This window comes from Ambystoma mexicanum, chromosome 9, assembly GCF_040938575.1.
Source record: "Ambystoma mexicanum isolate Mex_15411 chromosome 9, UKY_AmexF1_1, whole genome shotgun sequence".
NCBI lineage: Eukaryota > Metazoa > Chordata > Amphibia > Caudata > Ambystomatidae > Ambystoma > Ambystoma mexicanum.
Window position 1 is genome coordinate 1,051,615,805 of NC_090931.1, and position 16,490 is coordinate 1,051,632,294.

Consider the following 16,490-nt stretch of genomic DNA (forward strand, 5'->3'; position numbering starts at 1 on the left):
GAGTGCCTCGAAGAGACAGAGGAGTGGCGAAACAGACTCTGGGACCGAGACCCACTGGACTTCCGACGACGGCGTGGAGAATCGCCCCTCCATTCGTCCTTCGAAAGCCACGCAGACCTCCACTTCCGGGGCTTGGACACCTTACCTACTGATAACTTCTTGTGCTCCTGCAAGGCTTTGGACGTGAGCGACTGGCAGTCGACACAGTCATCCGTGTCATGGGCCTCCCCGAGGCACCAGAGGCAGGCGTTGTGCGAGTCAGTGACTGACATCTTGGACCCACAGTCCCTGCACTTCTGAAAGCCCGGACGCGGTGTGGAGACAAGGTAGACATCTTCACGAAGAATAACTTCACAAACGAACAGGTTCGTAGAACCGAGATGAACAGAAACTCCAAAGAGTCGAGGCGTACCGAGATTCACAAAACTAACATGTTCGCGGAAAAAACAGAACTGAGGCTACAGGCGTCGTGCGTCCTCCTTATAACATCCAGTGACGTCGGCCGTCGGAGGAGGTCCTCGAAGGCGGCGTATCGACGCAGGACAAAGACGCCGAAGATTTTCTGAAGCAGCACAGCTGTGGTGATTACTGTCATAGATTTGGAATACGTCGGAGGACCCAATCCCCTCGAAATGGAGTTACAGGTAAGAAACTATTCCCTTCTCCAGCATTGGATCTTTCATGGATTCACATGCTTAGAATAGACTGGACAGAAGTAACTCTGATATGGCGGTGTGAATGCAATCCAACATTATCATAAGTATACATTTCTTTTTATATATATTTATATAGCAACTACTGTCTAGTTCAAAGAACGACCACAACAGTAATTACCATAACCACCATATGCATTCAGGTACATATATATATATATGGCGCAAGACTGCTCTTCCCATCTGCACATCGTCCGCATGTTGCCGTTCGAGGCAATAATGGCAGGTAAATGTGTGTGGCACCGACCAGGACGCCACTTGGCAAATGTCCGTCAGCGGAATCCCTGCCCACAGCACCGCCGAAGACGAAGTTGATCTCGTGGAATGAGCTCTCGGACGTCCTAACAGTTTTCCCCCCTTGGAGTAACAAAAAGCAATCGTCGACGAGACCCATCGAGCTAATCCTTGTTTTGAGATTGCCTTTCCTCTCGTCGACGGACCATAAGCCACAAACAGTTGCTGCGTAGTCCTGACTTGCTGAGTTCGATGAAGGTAAAATTTTAGAGCTCTCTTCACGTCCAAAGTATGGAGGGCCTTTTCCGCACCGATGAAGGAGTCGCGAAAAAGGTAGGTAGAACAATTGACAAATGTTTATGATAAACAGTAGGGACTTTTGGAATAAAATGAGGATTAGTCACCAGCACTACTATGTCCTTAAAGAACCTCAAGCACGGCGGATCTATGACCAATGCTTGTATATCCGAGAGCCGTCGAGCTGACGTGATAGCTACTAGAAAAGCCAACTTCCATGATAAGAACTTCATGGACAGGGAAGCCATCGGTTCAAAGGGAGCTTTTATTAGCCCCGCTAACACCAAGTTAAGACTCCATGTCGGTGGGAAGCGTTTAATCGGTGGAAAAGTACGGAATAAACCCTTCATAAAGTGCTTTAACAGCCTATCACTAAACAAGGGAGACGACTGCCTTCTCCGCGTGAATCTTGAAATGGCTGCTAGGTGTACCTTTATCGATGAAAAGGATAACCCGCTCTTCGCCAAATGCAGCAAACGTGGTAGAAGCTGTTCCGGAGTTATATTCAGGGGCTGCAATCCCGGCTGACTGACACCACACACAGAATCTCCTCCACTTGCATGCATACGAAGTGTTTGTGGAAGGAGCCCGTGTGGCTTGCAGGATTCTCTGGCAATCCGACGAAATACTCAGGGTACCAAACTCCGAGAAGTCAGGAGCCAAGCTGTGAGGTTGAGACTGTCCAGGTCGTGGTGCTACACTGTTCCTTTGTCCCGGGACAGGAGGTTCGGGACTTTCCGAAATGTTATCGGCTGCGCTATTGACAGTTGTAGCAGGTCGGAGAACCACGCCTGTCTCGGCCAATACGGAGCCACTAGGATCACTCGACGCCTGTATCTGCGTATCCATTGCAGGGTCCTCCGTATGAGAGGAAACGGGGGAAAGGAGTACAGAAACTTGTCCGTCCAATGGGAAGGAGAACGCTCCCCCCAGCGAGCCCCTCTGTGGCCAACTGCTGGCGTACAGTTTGCACTTTTTGTTCTCCCTTGTTGCGAAGAGATCCAGAGGAGGCTGCCCCCACTTCTTGAAGATCTTCGACAACTGAAGCCCGTCTACCTCCCATTCGTGTATTTGGTCCATTTCCCTGCTGAGGGAATCCGCTTGCTCGTTCCTTACTCCAGGGAGATGGTGAGCTACGATGGTTATATCGTGCGTCAGAGCCCATAGGCATACTTTCTGAGCCTCGGTGGAAAGGGTTCGGGACCGAGTGCCTCCCTGCTTTCTCAAGTAAAACATTGTTGTCCGTCAATATTCTTAAAGAGACCTGGAGACCATTTTGTAAAGTGTGTGTGCATGGTGAAGCCAGACAAGCTGCTTGCGTCTAGGCTAAGCTACAGCGCTGCTGCTCGACAGGTAAATTAATCAATTGAGCTCTGGGAGTGTGTTATTTTCAGGTACCCTGCATCAACATGTTCTGGGACATTTGAAAATTTTACAGACTTCGTGGATGCCGTGGATCGGCATGGATCAGCATAAAATCTGTGAATATAAAAGACAGTTGTGTTTGCGGCTTCCTTGGCTCACATGGGTCTGCCCATTCTGTTGTCATGGTTCAGTGGGGTTCAGTAAGGGGTTTTTGGGTCCCGGGGTTGGCGATGGTCGTCTAGTGGGTTCCCCAAATTGGGTCCATGGTAGGGAAGGCTGGGGAGGATCTTGCACTCTGCGACATAGGCCTGCAAGCAGTGGAGACCCCATACTGCCCTCGGGTTCATCATCCACTTGCTTGAGAAGGTGCCCAAAAACCCTTGATTCACCCAACCCATGCTCTCCAGAGCCAGGCAGGTATCTACATCACAGATGCCAGTACAGTAGCCTTAGTAACATGCCTCTGAAATGCAACTGTTGCTATTTAGTAGTGGATGCAGGTGTGTGGTTCCCTTAGGACGGTACACTGCATTGGATGAAATATTTGACAATGCCATCTATTGACCCATGGAAGCTTAAGAGATCTGCTGGTTTGGGTCAGAGTCACTGTAAATGAAGAAAAGCCTGTAATAGCAGATAGACCTAGTCAGTTTCAAGGTGCTCTCAACATCTAGGTTGTGTTACAGAAAAAAACATGGGGTTCATAACAAAAGCACGGGAAAAGAATAACTAAGGCAGAATTGCGCGAGAGCCTTAGGGAGAGTCGAGGTGTGTTTGGGACACATTTTTAAATAATTGTGGAAAACCATGTAAAGCTACACAGCAGAAAGCACCTGCAACTTGCTAATGATTTTAGTAGACACTAGCAATTATAAATACAGTTCTCGAGGTATGTACCAAAACAGACAAAACATACTTGAAGCAGTAACTGTCCAGTCAAGATGTGGGTATAGGTGAATCCTGTCCAGAAGAAAATAGAAAATAACTGCTTACATGCCCTTGGAGCAGTGCAGCGGCCAAAGGGAAGAACTATGTGACACAATCACAATTGAGAACATTTTAAACTGACACTTTACATTTAGAGATTACTAAACAGAACAGAGACCTCTCTAGATCAGCCATCTTGCATTTTTAGCTAGCAAAAAAGCCTATAAGAAAAGTCAAAATATTTCTGCCAAATGCAAGTCTTATTAGCATTTGAATGAACCCAAACGTCATTTAGCCTTAGTTTGCATTTATCTACCTTCAGTAAGCTGACCATCTCGGACTAAACTGAACTAGCATCAAGAATTAACATTAACACATATAGCATAGTCTATCCAAGTTTAACTTGCTCTACTTCCCTCACAATGTCTCTTCCATTGCCATGTGTTGCTTGCTGCATGCATGGCAGAATGTATTGGCTGCCTTTGCTGTCCCGTTACTAAAAAGTACTATTTTAGTATCTTTAGATAAATAGTGTCTTCAGGAAAAGAATACTCAATCATCACGTTAACTTTGAGGCAAGGTAATGGGCTGCAGAATTGGGAATTTGCATGGTCTAGTAACAGCTCAGAAGTAATAAATCTGTTCCTAACCAAAACAAAGTGTGCTAATTGTAAAGTGCAGTGGAAAGGAAAACAAGCACTGACAAAGAAAACCATTATGCTTTAGTGTAGGTGTGAAATTAATTGTATGTGGTTTTATTCTTTTAGTCAATGTGACAAAAAGGTTGTATGTATGCACCATAGCTTGAATACACAACGTGCATCACAGTATATGTCACGCTATATCAGATCATAGCAACCCAGGTGCAAACTCAGAGCCCAAAATGAGTCAATGCGCTAGGGCCTCCCATCCAACTGCCAACTGACACCTCATATGACCAACACAAACATGCACCACGCAAAGTAAATGGGAAATCAAACTACACATCACAACTATTCACATCTCAACAACAGCATTACATAAACACACAGAGCCGGGTCCTTATAAGCACACAGAGTCATTCCAATCTGCAGGTACCAACACTGCAACAACCACTACCCTGCTCTACTCCTACCAATGTGCCACCCCATTCCATCCCACCTCTGCCAGGCCCCTAAGCACAGAGTACACACAAAAACACTAAATAAGATCCAATAATATAACTGTTCATAACCTTTTTTTTTTTTTACAATAATAGCAAAACGATGAAACTTTTAGTGAATGTATTTTCAATTGCTTTGACTTCGGAAGGATGCACGGAAGGATTCACAATAAAGTCAAACACCTGGCATGCAGGACACACAAGGCAAAGAACACGTTGTGCCATGTTACTGGCGTGAAAAATGCAACATTATGTACTGTATTATGGCATCAAGAGCACTCAAAGGAATGCCCTATCTGGTGGCAGCAATGGCATTACACATATCCAACACCCAACCTCTTTCCAAAGTAGCACCCTCTTACTAAATAAAATTACTTGGATAGCCCCCCAACATTGGTTTGGAGAAACAAGCCAACAATGGCGCTAGAACAAAATGAGTAAATAAAACTGGGTTCAGAAACCTAATACCTTTTATATGAACAAATCACGCATTAGCCTTCAGACTATAAAGGGACTGTCGAATTAGCTAGCTATGATGGCACAGCACTTTACCTCGAATAAAGTATTTGAATGATACTGTATTGCCACCAAAGCTCTCGGAAGTGGTAAGGTGGGCATAATGGCAGTATGACAAAGCAAGCAAGATAGTTCAATCAAATCGATTCACTACTTGCCTGCAGTGCAACCTACATATCACAAGCCAGCGGTCGTAGTGGGCGGGAGCGGTGCTCCTCTCTTTTTTGTACTATGGCTATACCTATAATTTAAAAAGAAACTGCTCTGGAACGGTTTAGTTGTAAAATAAATGTTTAGGAAAAAGTTGAAGTTTGCACTTCAGTACACTGAACATTCCCTTAAACAACAGGTGTTTGTTTGGGGGTTTGGATTGTGCGTGGGAGGGGACGTGGTAATGGGGTTTGTGAGGAGTGGGAGCAGGGAGCATAGATGCACTACTTCTTTTTGTACACTTCGACCACTGTTACAGGCCTAAAATTTCACAGGGTGGTTGACCGATACCAGTGCCATAGCAAATTGTGATGAAGTTTATTCAGAAAACCAAGTTCCATAAAACATCCAATAAAATATAACTATATATTCTATTTGTACACGCTGATTGCTCCATTAAAAAGTGCTTCTCATATGAAACTCAATTATAGGGTGCATTTCGGTTGATGGTTATTTTTGGGTGTATACAGGGCTCTCATGCCACCAAAGTAGTTTCTTGGTGCTGTCCTCTGGGTGACACTGCCGTGCTTACAAGAGGCTAACTGTAAAATGAAGCTTTTAAGGGGGGAGTTGGTAGCTGCAAAGTTCTCTCTAATCTATTGAATTGTTTAATGGGGACAACCCATGTCTTAAGCAGTCTATATAGGATGAGTACCAGTTAAGCTAGCTAAGTGTTAGAAATATTTGCTGCTGCAAACAAGAAGCCTCCCCACCCCCACTCATTCCATCTTTGTGAAGTCTGATTTGTAACCCTACAGAGGATTGTAAACTTTTGATGGTGGTGCAATGAGTGAACTTATAAAATGAGGAATTGAGCGCCACTCCTTTATAAAATGGTGATTAGTCATTCTATAGCATCAAGCACATAGTGCAATGCTTGTTAACACTCCCTGGGCCATTCATATTACAATAGGGGGAGTATCCGACTTTCAATGGCAAATGCCAGTGATGATAGTGTAAGAGCATAAGATTGCAACGCCTGATATAAAATAATACCTATTGTACGCGGTGCTATGCGATGGCAATATACTGCAAATAATGATACTACCTTGTTGCAATAGCCAGCGAAATGTGAGTACTAGCCTATTTGCTGGAAAAGGCTACCCAATGTGTATAGAAAAGTCAAAACGGACGCCTTTGCCAATGCTTGCTATGCTAGTTGTGACTAAACACTGGACAACTAAGGATGAGAAAATACATCCTGGCATGCAGAGACAAATTCCAAATTATTACCGAAATATTGTCATGCAAGAAAATAGTGAATGAGGGAAACTATCAATATTTGGTAGAATTAAAAAGGATATATTAATTGTTTAGTTAAAAAAGTTGCTCCAATTTACATGAAAAAGAAAAGAAAAAACAAGAGAACCTCACCTGTTTCCCAACATTTTTAATTGCCAGCTGTTCGGGAGTCATTTTATCTTCTTCTTCTACTGCCTGTTGGTACAAAGAAAACATTAAGAAATACATTTCTTTTTAAAATGGTGGGAGTACAATTATCTAAAATGGCCATCTGCGCTAATTGCAGCAAAAACAAATTGCGCTAACAATGTGGTAAATGGTGACAAGCCTAGACTAGGTGTCCTTTTTCAATTTAATTAGTTTCGCCATAAAAGCACTGGTCTCTTTTTAGATTCCTGCTAACTCCCAGTGAACCTTCTTCAGGACAGTCTGTGATAAGACAATGCATTACTTACCATAAAAGCATTTCTCATGGTTATATCTGCTTAGATTCACATGCTGTGCATAGGTCTGACATCCAGTGGTCACTGCGGAGTATTGCATTTTGTTTTTCGTAGTCGAAAAGGGGACGTCGACAAGGCGTGTCTGTAACACTATCCCTATAGTGACGTGCGTTGTACCCACAATCCCTCACGCGTCGAGGTCCCTCTGTTTGTATTTTTTCTGCCCTGAGGGAGCCTTCTATACGTGAGTGAGTACAGAAAAGAGAGAGAGATGTAGAAAGATGTCTATGTTCCTTCCATACGAGCGGGGAGGAAGGGTGGGCGCATGTGAATCTAAGCAGATACAACTACAACCATCAGAAATGCTTTTACGGTAAGTAATGCATTGTCTTCTGATGTTTGTTAATCTGCTTAGAATCACATGCTGTGCATAGACTAGCGAGCAGTACCCGGAGTTGGCGGTGGGTTATGAGAAGTAACAGTAGAGAAAAGATGTCTTAATACTGCCTGTCCCACCTGGGAGTCAGATCTAGAGTGTGCATCTAGACAGTAGTGTTTTTTAAAGGTGTGCACAGAACTCCAGGTAGCCGCTTTGCAGATGGACTCAAGGGGAACATTTGCAATGAATGCTATGGATGCCCCAGTGCCTCGAGTAGAATATGCTCTTGGCTTGAAGGGTAGTTCTCTCTTAGCAAGAGTGTAACAGAGAGTGATGCATTGAACAATCCATCTAGATATAGTGGACTTTGAGACTGCATCTCCTTCTCTTCCTGCTGCCACCGAGACAAAGAACTGATTAGTCTTTCTCAGTGGCCTGGTTCTTTCCATGTAGAACATGACAGCTCTGCGTACATCCAGTGTATGCAGACTTTTTTCTCCCAAGTTGGAAGGGTTTTAAAAGAACGTTGGTAGTTCTATTGACTGGTTTACGTGGAATTTCGAGATGAATTTCGGTGCAAACCTTGGGTGTGTGCGTAGAACCACCTTATCCTTGTGAACTGTTACGAAGGGGTCTAGAACAGAAAGAGCCTGTAGTTCACTTACTCTCCTAATGGAGGTGATAGCTATTAGAAAAGCAGTCTTAAGAGTGAGGTCCTTAAGAGTTGCTTTGTGCATGGGTTCAAATGTCGAGCCCATGAGTTTGGTAAGTACCACATTTAAGTCCCATTCGGGAGCTGGGTTAGCTTTCGGAGGGTGTATTCTCTTTACCCTTCCATGAAGGCCTTGATAACTGGGATCTTCCACCACAACACTTTAAGTTGGGAAGTGGTGTATGCAGAAAGTGCCGCCAGGTGGACTTTAATGGAATTGAACCCTAGACCTGAATCCAATAAATGGGTCAGGTACAGAACAATTTGTGTGGGAGAGCAGTCAACCGGGTTGATGCTCTTTCCTCTACACCAGATGACAAATCTTCTCCACTTGCTAGAATAGCAGTGGCGAGTATTAGGTTTTCTGGCTTCCCTGAGGATGTCCATACATCTCTGCGGGAGTTGTAGATGTCCAAATTCTATGATCTCAGGAGCCAGGCTGCTAAGTTGATGTTCTGAGGGCATGGATGCAGTGTCCTGCCCTTGTCCTGTGACAGCATGTTGTGTGGGCAGGGAAGTTTCACTGGGGGAGATCGAGACATCTCCATCAAGTGAGCGAACCATGGCTGCCGGGCCCACAACGGGGCCACTAGTATCATGGTGACTTGTTCCTGGTGCATCTTGTGCACAACTCTGTTGAGAAGGGGAGTCGGGGGGAAAAGCGTAAACAAATTTCCCTGACCATTGAATCGACAGACCGTTCCCCTTGGACTGGTTCTGGGGGTACCTGGAGGCGTAACTTTGGCATTGTGAGTTCTCCAGAGTTGCGAACAGGTCTATTTCGGGGAATCCCCATTGCGTGAAGACGTCTAAGAAGATGTCTTCGTGCAATCGCCATTCGTACTCTTCGGGCAGGGGGAAGTCTCTGCTGAGTTCGTCCGCTAGCAGATTGAGTTCCCCTGGTACGTGTTGTGACAGTAGGAACATGTGTCTGAGAGCCCACTTCCATATATTCTGGGACAGCTTGGACAGTCCTGGAGAGTGTGTGCCCCCCTGCTTGTTGATGTAGTACATGACTGTGGTGCCGTCTGTAAGGACCATCACTGTCTTCCCTTGTAGGTGTTCTTGGAAGGCTTTTAGTGCTTTGAACACCGCCAGTAGCTCCAGTAGGTTTATGTGCTTGGATGCTACGCTCGGAGTCCACACTCCGTGAGCAGTCTGATGGGATAGGTGAGCCCTCCCATCCTGTGAGGGATGCGTCCGTGGTTAGAGTGGCCTCCACTGCGGGTGTGGCAAAGGGTTTCCCTATTATAAGTTTTTCCTTTGTTCACCACCGTAGCGAGAGAACCAAGGCCTGCAAGACCACCGCTAGATCGTCCCATTGTCCACTGGCCTGACACCACTGGCTGTTGAGCCACTCTTGCATTGGGCGCATGCGCAGTGAGGTACCAAATAAATACACAACGCCATCATTCCTAGCAAGCGCATCGCTTTGCGCACGTCACCTCTCGACCTGCCACATATTGGGGGATCTGAAACAGCATGTTTTGGACCCTCCCGTTGGAGGGGAAGACGAGGCCGTCCTTTGTTCGAATTAGAGCCCCTAGGAATTGTTCGACTTGGCTGGGGTCTAAGCTGGACTTCTTCTCGTTGATGGAGAAGCCCAGTTGGAACAAAAGGTCTACAGTCTTTTGGGTGTTTGAGAAGCATGTCTCGTAAGAATCCCCTGTTATGAGCCAGTCGTCGAGGTAAAGGTATACTGGGATGGATAACCTGCGCAGATGGGCCGCTGCCACTGCCAGTACTTTCGTGAATACCCTTGGTGCAGATGCTATGCCGAAGGGTAGCACTCTGAACTGGTAGTGTTTGCCCTCCATCATGAACCTGAGGTATTTTCTGTGCGCTGGCAACATTAAAATATGAAAGTATGCATCTTTCATGTCCAGTGTTGTCATGTAATCTCCCTGTGATAGCAGTGGGATCACTTCCTATAAGGTCACCATACGAAACTTTTGGGGTTTGACAAACTTGTTCGCTGGGCGCAGATCTAATACAGGGCGCATGGTTAGATCCTTTTTGGGTACAAGGAAGTACACTGAATAAATACCTTCCGTTACCTGAGATAGAGGCACAACCTCTATGGCTCCTTTTTCCAGCAGTTGGTCCACTTCTTGGAGAAGGATGGCGAGGTGTTCTGGTGTCATGCGGCGTCCCCTCGGGGGTCTGTATGTTGGGGAACTGTTGAACTCTACACAGTAGCCGCGGGCTACGGTGGAAAGTACCCAGCGGTCTGATGTTATTCCCTCCCATGCTGGAAGACAGGATGTTATCCGGCCCCCGACCGGCGTTGCATGGGCGGGGACGCGAATCTTCGCGTCACTTGGTGATGTTGGTGGCTTGGGAGCATCTGGGGGTGGAACCCCAGCCTCTCCCTTTGCCACGGCGTTGACCCCTCTGATTGTACTGGCCACTATTTCCTTGGTAGTTGCTGGCAGAATACTGTTGGTTTTGTTACTGGCGTTGGCCACGAAAAAAGCGCTTATTACCAAATCCCCGCCTGTTAGGGGGTTTAGAAATTTGGTCTAAGGTCTTTATTGTGTCAAATTCTTTATTCGCGTTCTCCAGTGCGTCATCCATTGCTTTCCCAAAGAGGTTGGACTCCTCTATGGGCTTATTAATAAGGGACGCTTGTGTTTCTGCCAGCCGTCTCTGCTGCATCAAGGGTATTCTTGACGATGCTTTGGTTGACCAGAGAGCCCTCGTTAACTGTAGCCAGCAAACGAGTTCTTAGGGGTTCGGAGCTTCTTCAATGTCCTGTTTAAGCTTTCCCCATCGAGCATCAGCGTAGCTTGCCAATAGTGTGTTATTATTGGCAATTCTGGTAGAGAATGCTGCAGAGGTGGTGATTCTCTTGGCTAGGGCATAAAGCTTCTTCCCCTCTTTATCTGGGGTGCCTCGCTGGTAGATAGTGGGACTTCGGCCCTTTTCCTGGTGTTGGTGACGACCAGGGAGTCCGGGATTGAGTGACCCTTAATATATAATGGGTCTGATTGAGAGGGAGAGAACAGTTTCTCAATCCTCGGATTGACCCCTCTCACCAGTGCAGGAGTGGAAAGGGAAGGGGTAATACGTCTCTTAACTGAGGTGAGGATGGGGATAATTTGGCTAGTGGGGGGGGTTTTCCTTGATAATCCTCTCCACAAAATCGCTGTCTGGGGTGACCTCCCAGTTTCAATTTCAAAATGTGCTGCTGCCTTCTTCAGCAGTGCATTGAAGGTGGGTTGATCATCAACAGGCGAAGGGTTCCTGACTGGTGTAGTTTCAGTAGACCTGATGACTATACTGCTACTGCCTGTCTCTGTAGACCTAGCTGGTGACTGCCAGGGATTTGGGTCACCCTCGCCTGTGTCCTCCTGGAATCCCTCCTCACCTAGGTTAGTGTCCTCATGAAAACCTTCCTCTTCTTGTTGGTCTTCAACATAGGTGAACTCATCTTCCTCCTGGAAGAAGGTGTCTTTCTCAGTGAGATTGTAAGAGTATATGTCCTTCTGTATGGGGCTATAAAACATCTGGTATTTAGACCTTGGACTCTCCAGGGGTGCCTCCCTTGGTCTCTTGGGTGGCCTGTCTTCTGGGATGGACATGAACCTGTCTAGTTTATCCATACAGGTCTGGAACCTTTCAAAGGTCCACTGAGGTCGGCCAGGACGGACTGGGAATGAAAAAGGAGTTTCTTCCTCCTGTAGTTGTGTCTGGTTCTGTCCCATAACGTCGAAGAAAGTGAGCCTTCGCCTTCCGAGTAGCCTTCTCGCTGGCTAGGGCCTTCCGTCGGCGTCGAGAACTGGCCTGATCTGTTTTCCGGCGCTTTCGGCGTATCTTTGGCCTTGTGCGCGGTTTTCGGCGTCCCACTCGCCGTACGTCTCTGGCCGTCCTTAGATGCTATGCGCGCGAGGCTTTCGGCGATCATTCTCTCTTCCGAGGGATCGGTCGCCGTCGCGCTATGTAACGTCGAGTCTTTGCTCGTCGAGTCCTTACTCGTCAAGTCCCTGCTCGTCGAGTCCCTGCTGGCAACGTGAGCGCTCTTACGCAGCGCGTCGCCGGAGGTTTTGGTGTTAGCGCCCTTATTTTTAGAATGCCCAGTCACCTGTCGCGGAGGCGGGGAGGGCTGACGACCCTTACGGTCGGCGGAAGACGCCGGTGGGCCCGGCGCCCCTGTTGGTGCTATGGCTGCCTTCGTCTTTGACGAATGCGTGCCGGGGGGTATGTGCTTTGGTGTTTTCCGTGTGCGTCCTTGTCGCCGGGGTGTTCATCCCTATAAACTGGGCGTGAGCCGGGCTTGTCGGGGCCGGGGCCGGACGAGGAGCGTGAACGCTCCTTCGAGAGGTCTACAACCTCCGTTACGGGGGCCGTGTAGTCACTGTCCTCGTCACATTCGGCGGCAGCGGGCGAGGAATCAGGCCTAGACATGGCGTAGGCCGCCCACCTTTTGACCCTGAGGTCTTTTAGAGTTTTGGGCTTTAGTAATTTACAGGCCGCACAGCCGTCCTCCTGGTGATCGAGGGGTAAGCAACGGTTGCACCGTTTGTGCTTATCCTTCCAGGTATACTTACCCTTGCAAAGCGGGCAAAACCTAAATGGCGTCCTCTCCATAGCTGAGGGCAAGAAGTGTGACTACGACCTCGAAAGAGAGGGAGGGGAAAGAGAAAGGCATTCTTAAAGAGAAAGAAAGACCACACAACCCCTCTCTCCCTACTGTGTATGGCCGGCGAGGCCAGGCCACGTGTTCGGCAGCGCCGAAGGATCCTCTCCGCTCGTCCTTCCGTCGAAGATCTTGCTCGGCGGAGAAACAGCTCTGCATCGAGGGAGGGATGTACGTTATTGATATTAATAACAAACGACCAAAGGTCGAAGAAACTATTTGGCAATGTCTCGCGAGGAGCTCCGCATAAAGGCGACCAGTAGCTGGGTGGAAAAAAACAAAAAAACAATCTGAGGGACCTCGACGCGTGAGGGATTGTGGGTACAACGCACGTCACTATAGGGATAGTGTTACAGACACGCCTTGTCGATGTCCCCTTTTCGACTACGAAAAACAAAATGCAATACTCCGCAGTGACCACTGGATGTCGGACCTACGCAGAGCATGTGATTCTAAGCAGATTAACAAACATCAGAAATAACATTTACAATAACTCTTCATCCTCACTTCACCAATCAAACTTCATCACACACCTCAGCAACCTCCATTAACGTATATGCTGTACAGAAAAAATGGTAGCAAATTAAATTTAAAAGAAAGGATGACGAGCTCTTAGTCCAGGTTTAGAATTAAAAAATCCACTTTGATACCTTTTATTGGACCATCTAAAATTAATATGCATGGCTGACAATGCATTAGCTCTCGAAGTCGAAAACATGCCTACTCTAGCTTTCAAATCCAAGGAATACCCGTTCTTCCTTGTGACAGTGTACTACCATACGAAGAAGTTTAAATGGCTTAGAATGGCAGTGCAATGTACCATTCAAGCATATTTCTTTTAGTTAATCAAATAAAAGCTATCAACAGACATTCAGGCACCAGAAACAATTACATACACCGCAGACTAATAAATACAACTTGTGAAATTTGTACCAATTTACCTACCTCACCATTCTCCAAGAAAGTCAACATCTCTATCCAAAATATCTTTAAAAATACTAGCAGCCAATGTGGAATGACCTTTAGACCTTGCACACCTAGATGTTCTTGCTCCAGTTTACGGGTTGTAAAAGTATTAAAAGTGAAGGGTTTATGGATTAGCCCTCAAGAGAGCAGAGTACATCACACATCTTCAAAACATTGCAATTGGGTTTCTTATTCAAAACATATTGAGTACCTTGTTATAATTCTTTGCTAACTCCAGCATTTCCTTGACTACACTCTCGTTGAGTTTGCAGTGTTCATTGTAGTCTTGAAGAGTCAAACCTTCCATCCAGCTTTTTTTATGTAAATTTAGCAACATCTGTAATATTAAGGTATGTACACGTTATACATTGTTAGTTTAAACAACGTTTCATCCCCAGGAGTTACTTCAACAAACAGTCATGCTCATCTGTCAATTGAAGCCATATTAATTGGCTCATCAAAGAATACATCGAAGAAATAAAGATTGGACCATGTGTGTTGATTACCCCAGACTAGAGTGTCATGCTACTGGCACACTATGCATTTTCAAAATGATTACACCAAACTTGGAAACACGACAAAGTCATGATCTTGGAGAATTGTGCAGAAGATACGAACTCGGGAGCGCCATCACTCATTTGGGCCTGTTTTTTCTCCCTCAAGTTGATCTCATGAATGTGCCCTTAGTGCAACTGCCTCTCCAAATTAAATATCAGTTTCAGAATATGCATCTTAACACCACATCTGTATTGAATTTAGATGAAGACAAAGAATTAATCTCAATTGGGAGGTACAAGGCTAAAAAGAAACGAAAATCACTGTCGAGGACTCGTCCCTTGTAATTAATTTGCTGTGAAAGGCTTCCACAGCGCCATTACACAAAGCTGAGAGACCAAAAGCTCTTTGTACCTTCAGGATGTTAGGCTGTTGGAAAAGGAAAATTATAATTCCCTGGTGTGATGCCACAGCAGTGAAAGTGCATGTTCCATGCCTCATTGAGTCTTCTACAACATGACGAAAACCGGGCAGGATGGGTGTGCCCACCCCCGGGCTGCATTGTGCTCAGCACCAAAACTATCGCAGTGATAAGGATACTGAAAAATGCGATGCTGCCCCCACAGTGCCACACTCCACAATCATTCTGTCAGATCTTCAGGGTGAATTTGATATAGTGCAAGGAGGAGTGTATCAGAAAATAAAATCCATCTTCATACATAATAAGATATCCTCATTCCTGTTTCCACAACTCTAGCCTACCTGCAGGGGGTAGCATACACCTATTATACAACAAAACTTTCTTGCCCTGCTGCATCATCCTTCCCCTTGCCTGTAATATCTATTTGATGCTTTCTCATTCACTTACTGTCCCCTTTCTGTTTGTTCTTCTCCGGAGGACTGAGGTCTTGATACCCTGGATGTGGCATAATACTGCACTCTACGGACAAGGCAAGGTGCTCTGAAACTATTGCAGTGGTGATTTGGCACAGTGAAAAAGCATGGTAAGAAAATATCAAAGGCAGCAGATTGAAAGGCAATTGCATGAGTAGATTTAAATACCGGTAGTAGGAACCTTAAGAGAAATTGGCTTTGCATTGCGAGTCAGCCGGTGTCGGGAGGTAAAAGAGGAACAGGAGAAATTGTGAAGAGTATGGATGGTGAAATTGATAATTTTGTCAAGGGGTCAAAGGAAGGCCCCTGGAGGAGCCTGCAGAAGTAGTGAAAGAGAGAACTAGGGTGGAGAAGAGATTTTGTGAAACAGAAAGTGAGGATGGGCAGATCTTCCTGCAGTTGGGGAGACACTGGCACAGGAAAGGAAGATATGGGTTTCATCAGCAAAAATGTGATTGGAGAACCCAAGAGTGGAGACGAGTTTGCTGCGAGAGGGTGAAGTAGAGGGTAAAGTAGAGTGGGTCCTTATCAAAGTTTAGGGTCCCCCTTTGCCGGTTTGCAGTGTTCCAGGATATGGCAAAAGAACAATCGGAGGGGGGAGGTAACCCAAGAAAGGGCAGTCTCTTGGATTCTGACATTAGAGAGGCATAGCAGTATAGAAGAGTGGCCGAAAGTCTTAAATGCAGCAGGGAAGTCAGACCGCGAGGACGGAGGAGAGCATGAACCTGTCCTGGGATAATGATCCCTCCCAGCCTCAGTTAGGCTGCCTACCAGGGCACATGCAGAGGCAGTACTTCCCCAGAGGGCGGTGGGGGGGTTGAGGGAGCTAGAGGGAAAGGGGAGGGAGGTTGTACATGTCTGGCAGGCTTTTGGTATCCATATCTGTGGCACCATTCCTTCCAGCTCTTGTCTGGACAAAGTTATTTTACTCTACTTGTAGGTCCACAGGTTCCAGTATCTAGTCTTTCCATGACGGAAAGCACAGCAAGAGAAAACAGGATGCTGAATGAGAGTTTCACTCTTCAGTCACTTTAGTTACCAGCATGACACAAGCTCCACTGGGCTTCAGGAAGGAGACGCATGATGTGGACGCCATCAAGACCAGGCATTGGAAGCCCCACAAACACCAGCTAGCAAAAAAGGGGGCAAGGCCAAGTGAGCTTTTCAAACTTTTTTGCCAATGTAACCCAGCCCGGGGGAAAGCATAGCAATAGAGGAATAGACTAGAGAGGTGGGAGGAGAGTAGGAAAGAACAGCGGGAGAAACAGGAGGCAATAATAGGCAATAGGAGGGACGGAGGAGAGTCTCGCAGGAGGG

General features: G+C 46.4%; 1 protein-coding gene across 1 annotated transcript in view; it reads right to left on the reverse strand.

The window, feature by feature from the left end:
• The window catches only part of PSMD14 (proteasome 26S subunit, non-ATPase 14), a 1,137,097-nt gene that overhangs the window by 43,357 nt on the left and 1,077,250 nt on the right, over positions 1–16,490 (reverse strand). Inside the window, exons 9-10 of the mRNA XM_069616337.1 lie at positions 13,996–14,121; positions 6,778–6,840 (exon numbers count right to left, since the gene is read on the reverse strand). Of these exons, the coding sequence (XP_069472438.1) occupies positions 6,778–6,840; positions 13,996–14,121 (189 nt within the window). The remainder of the gene's footprint in view (positions 1–6,777; positions 6,841–13,995; positions 14,122–16,490) is intronic.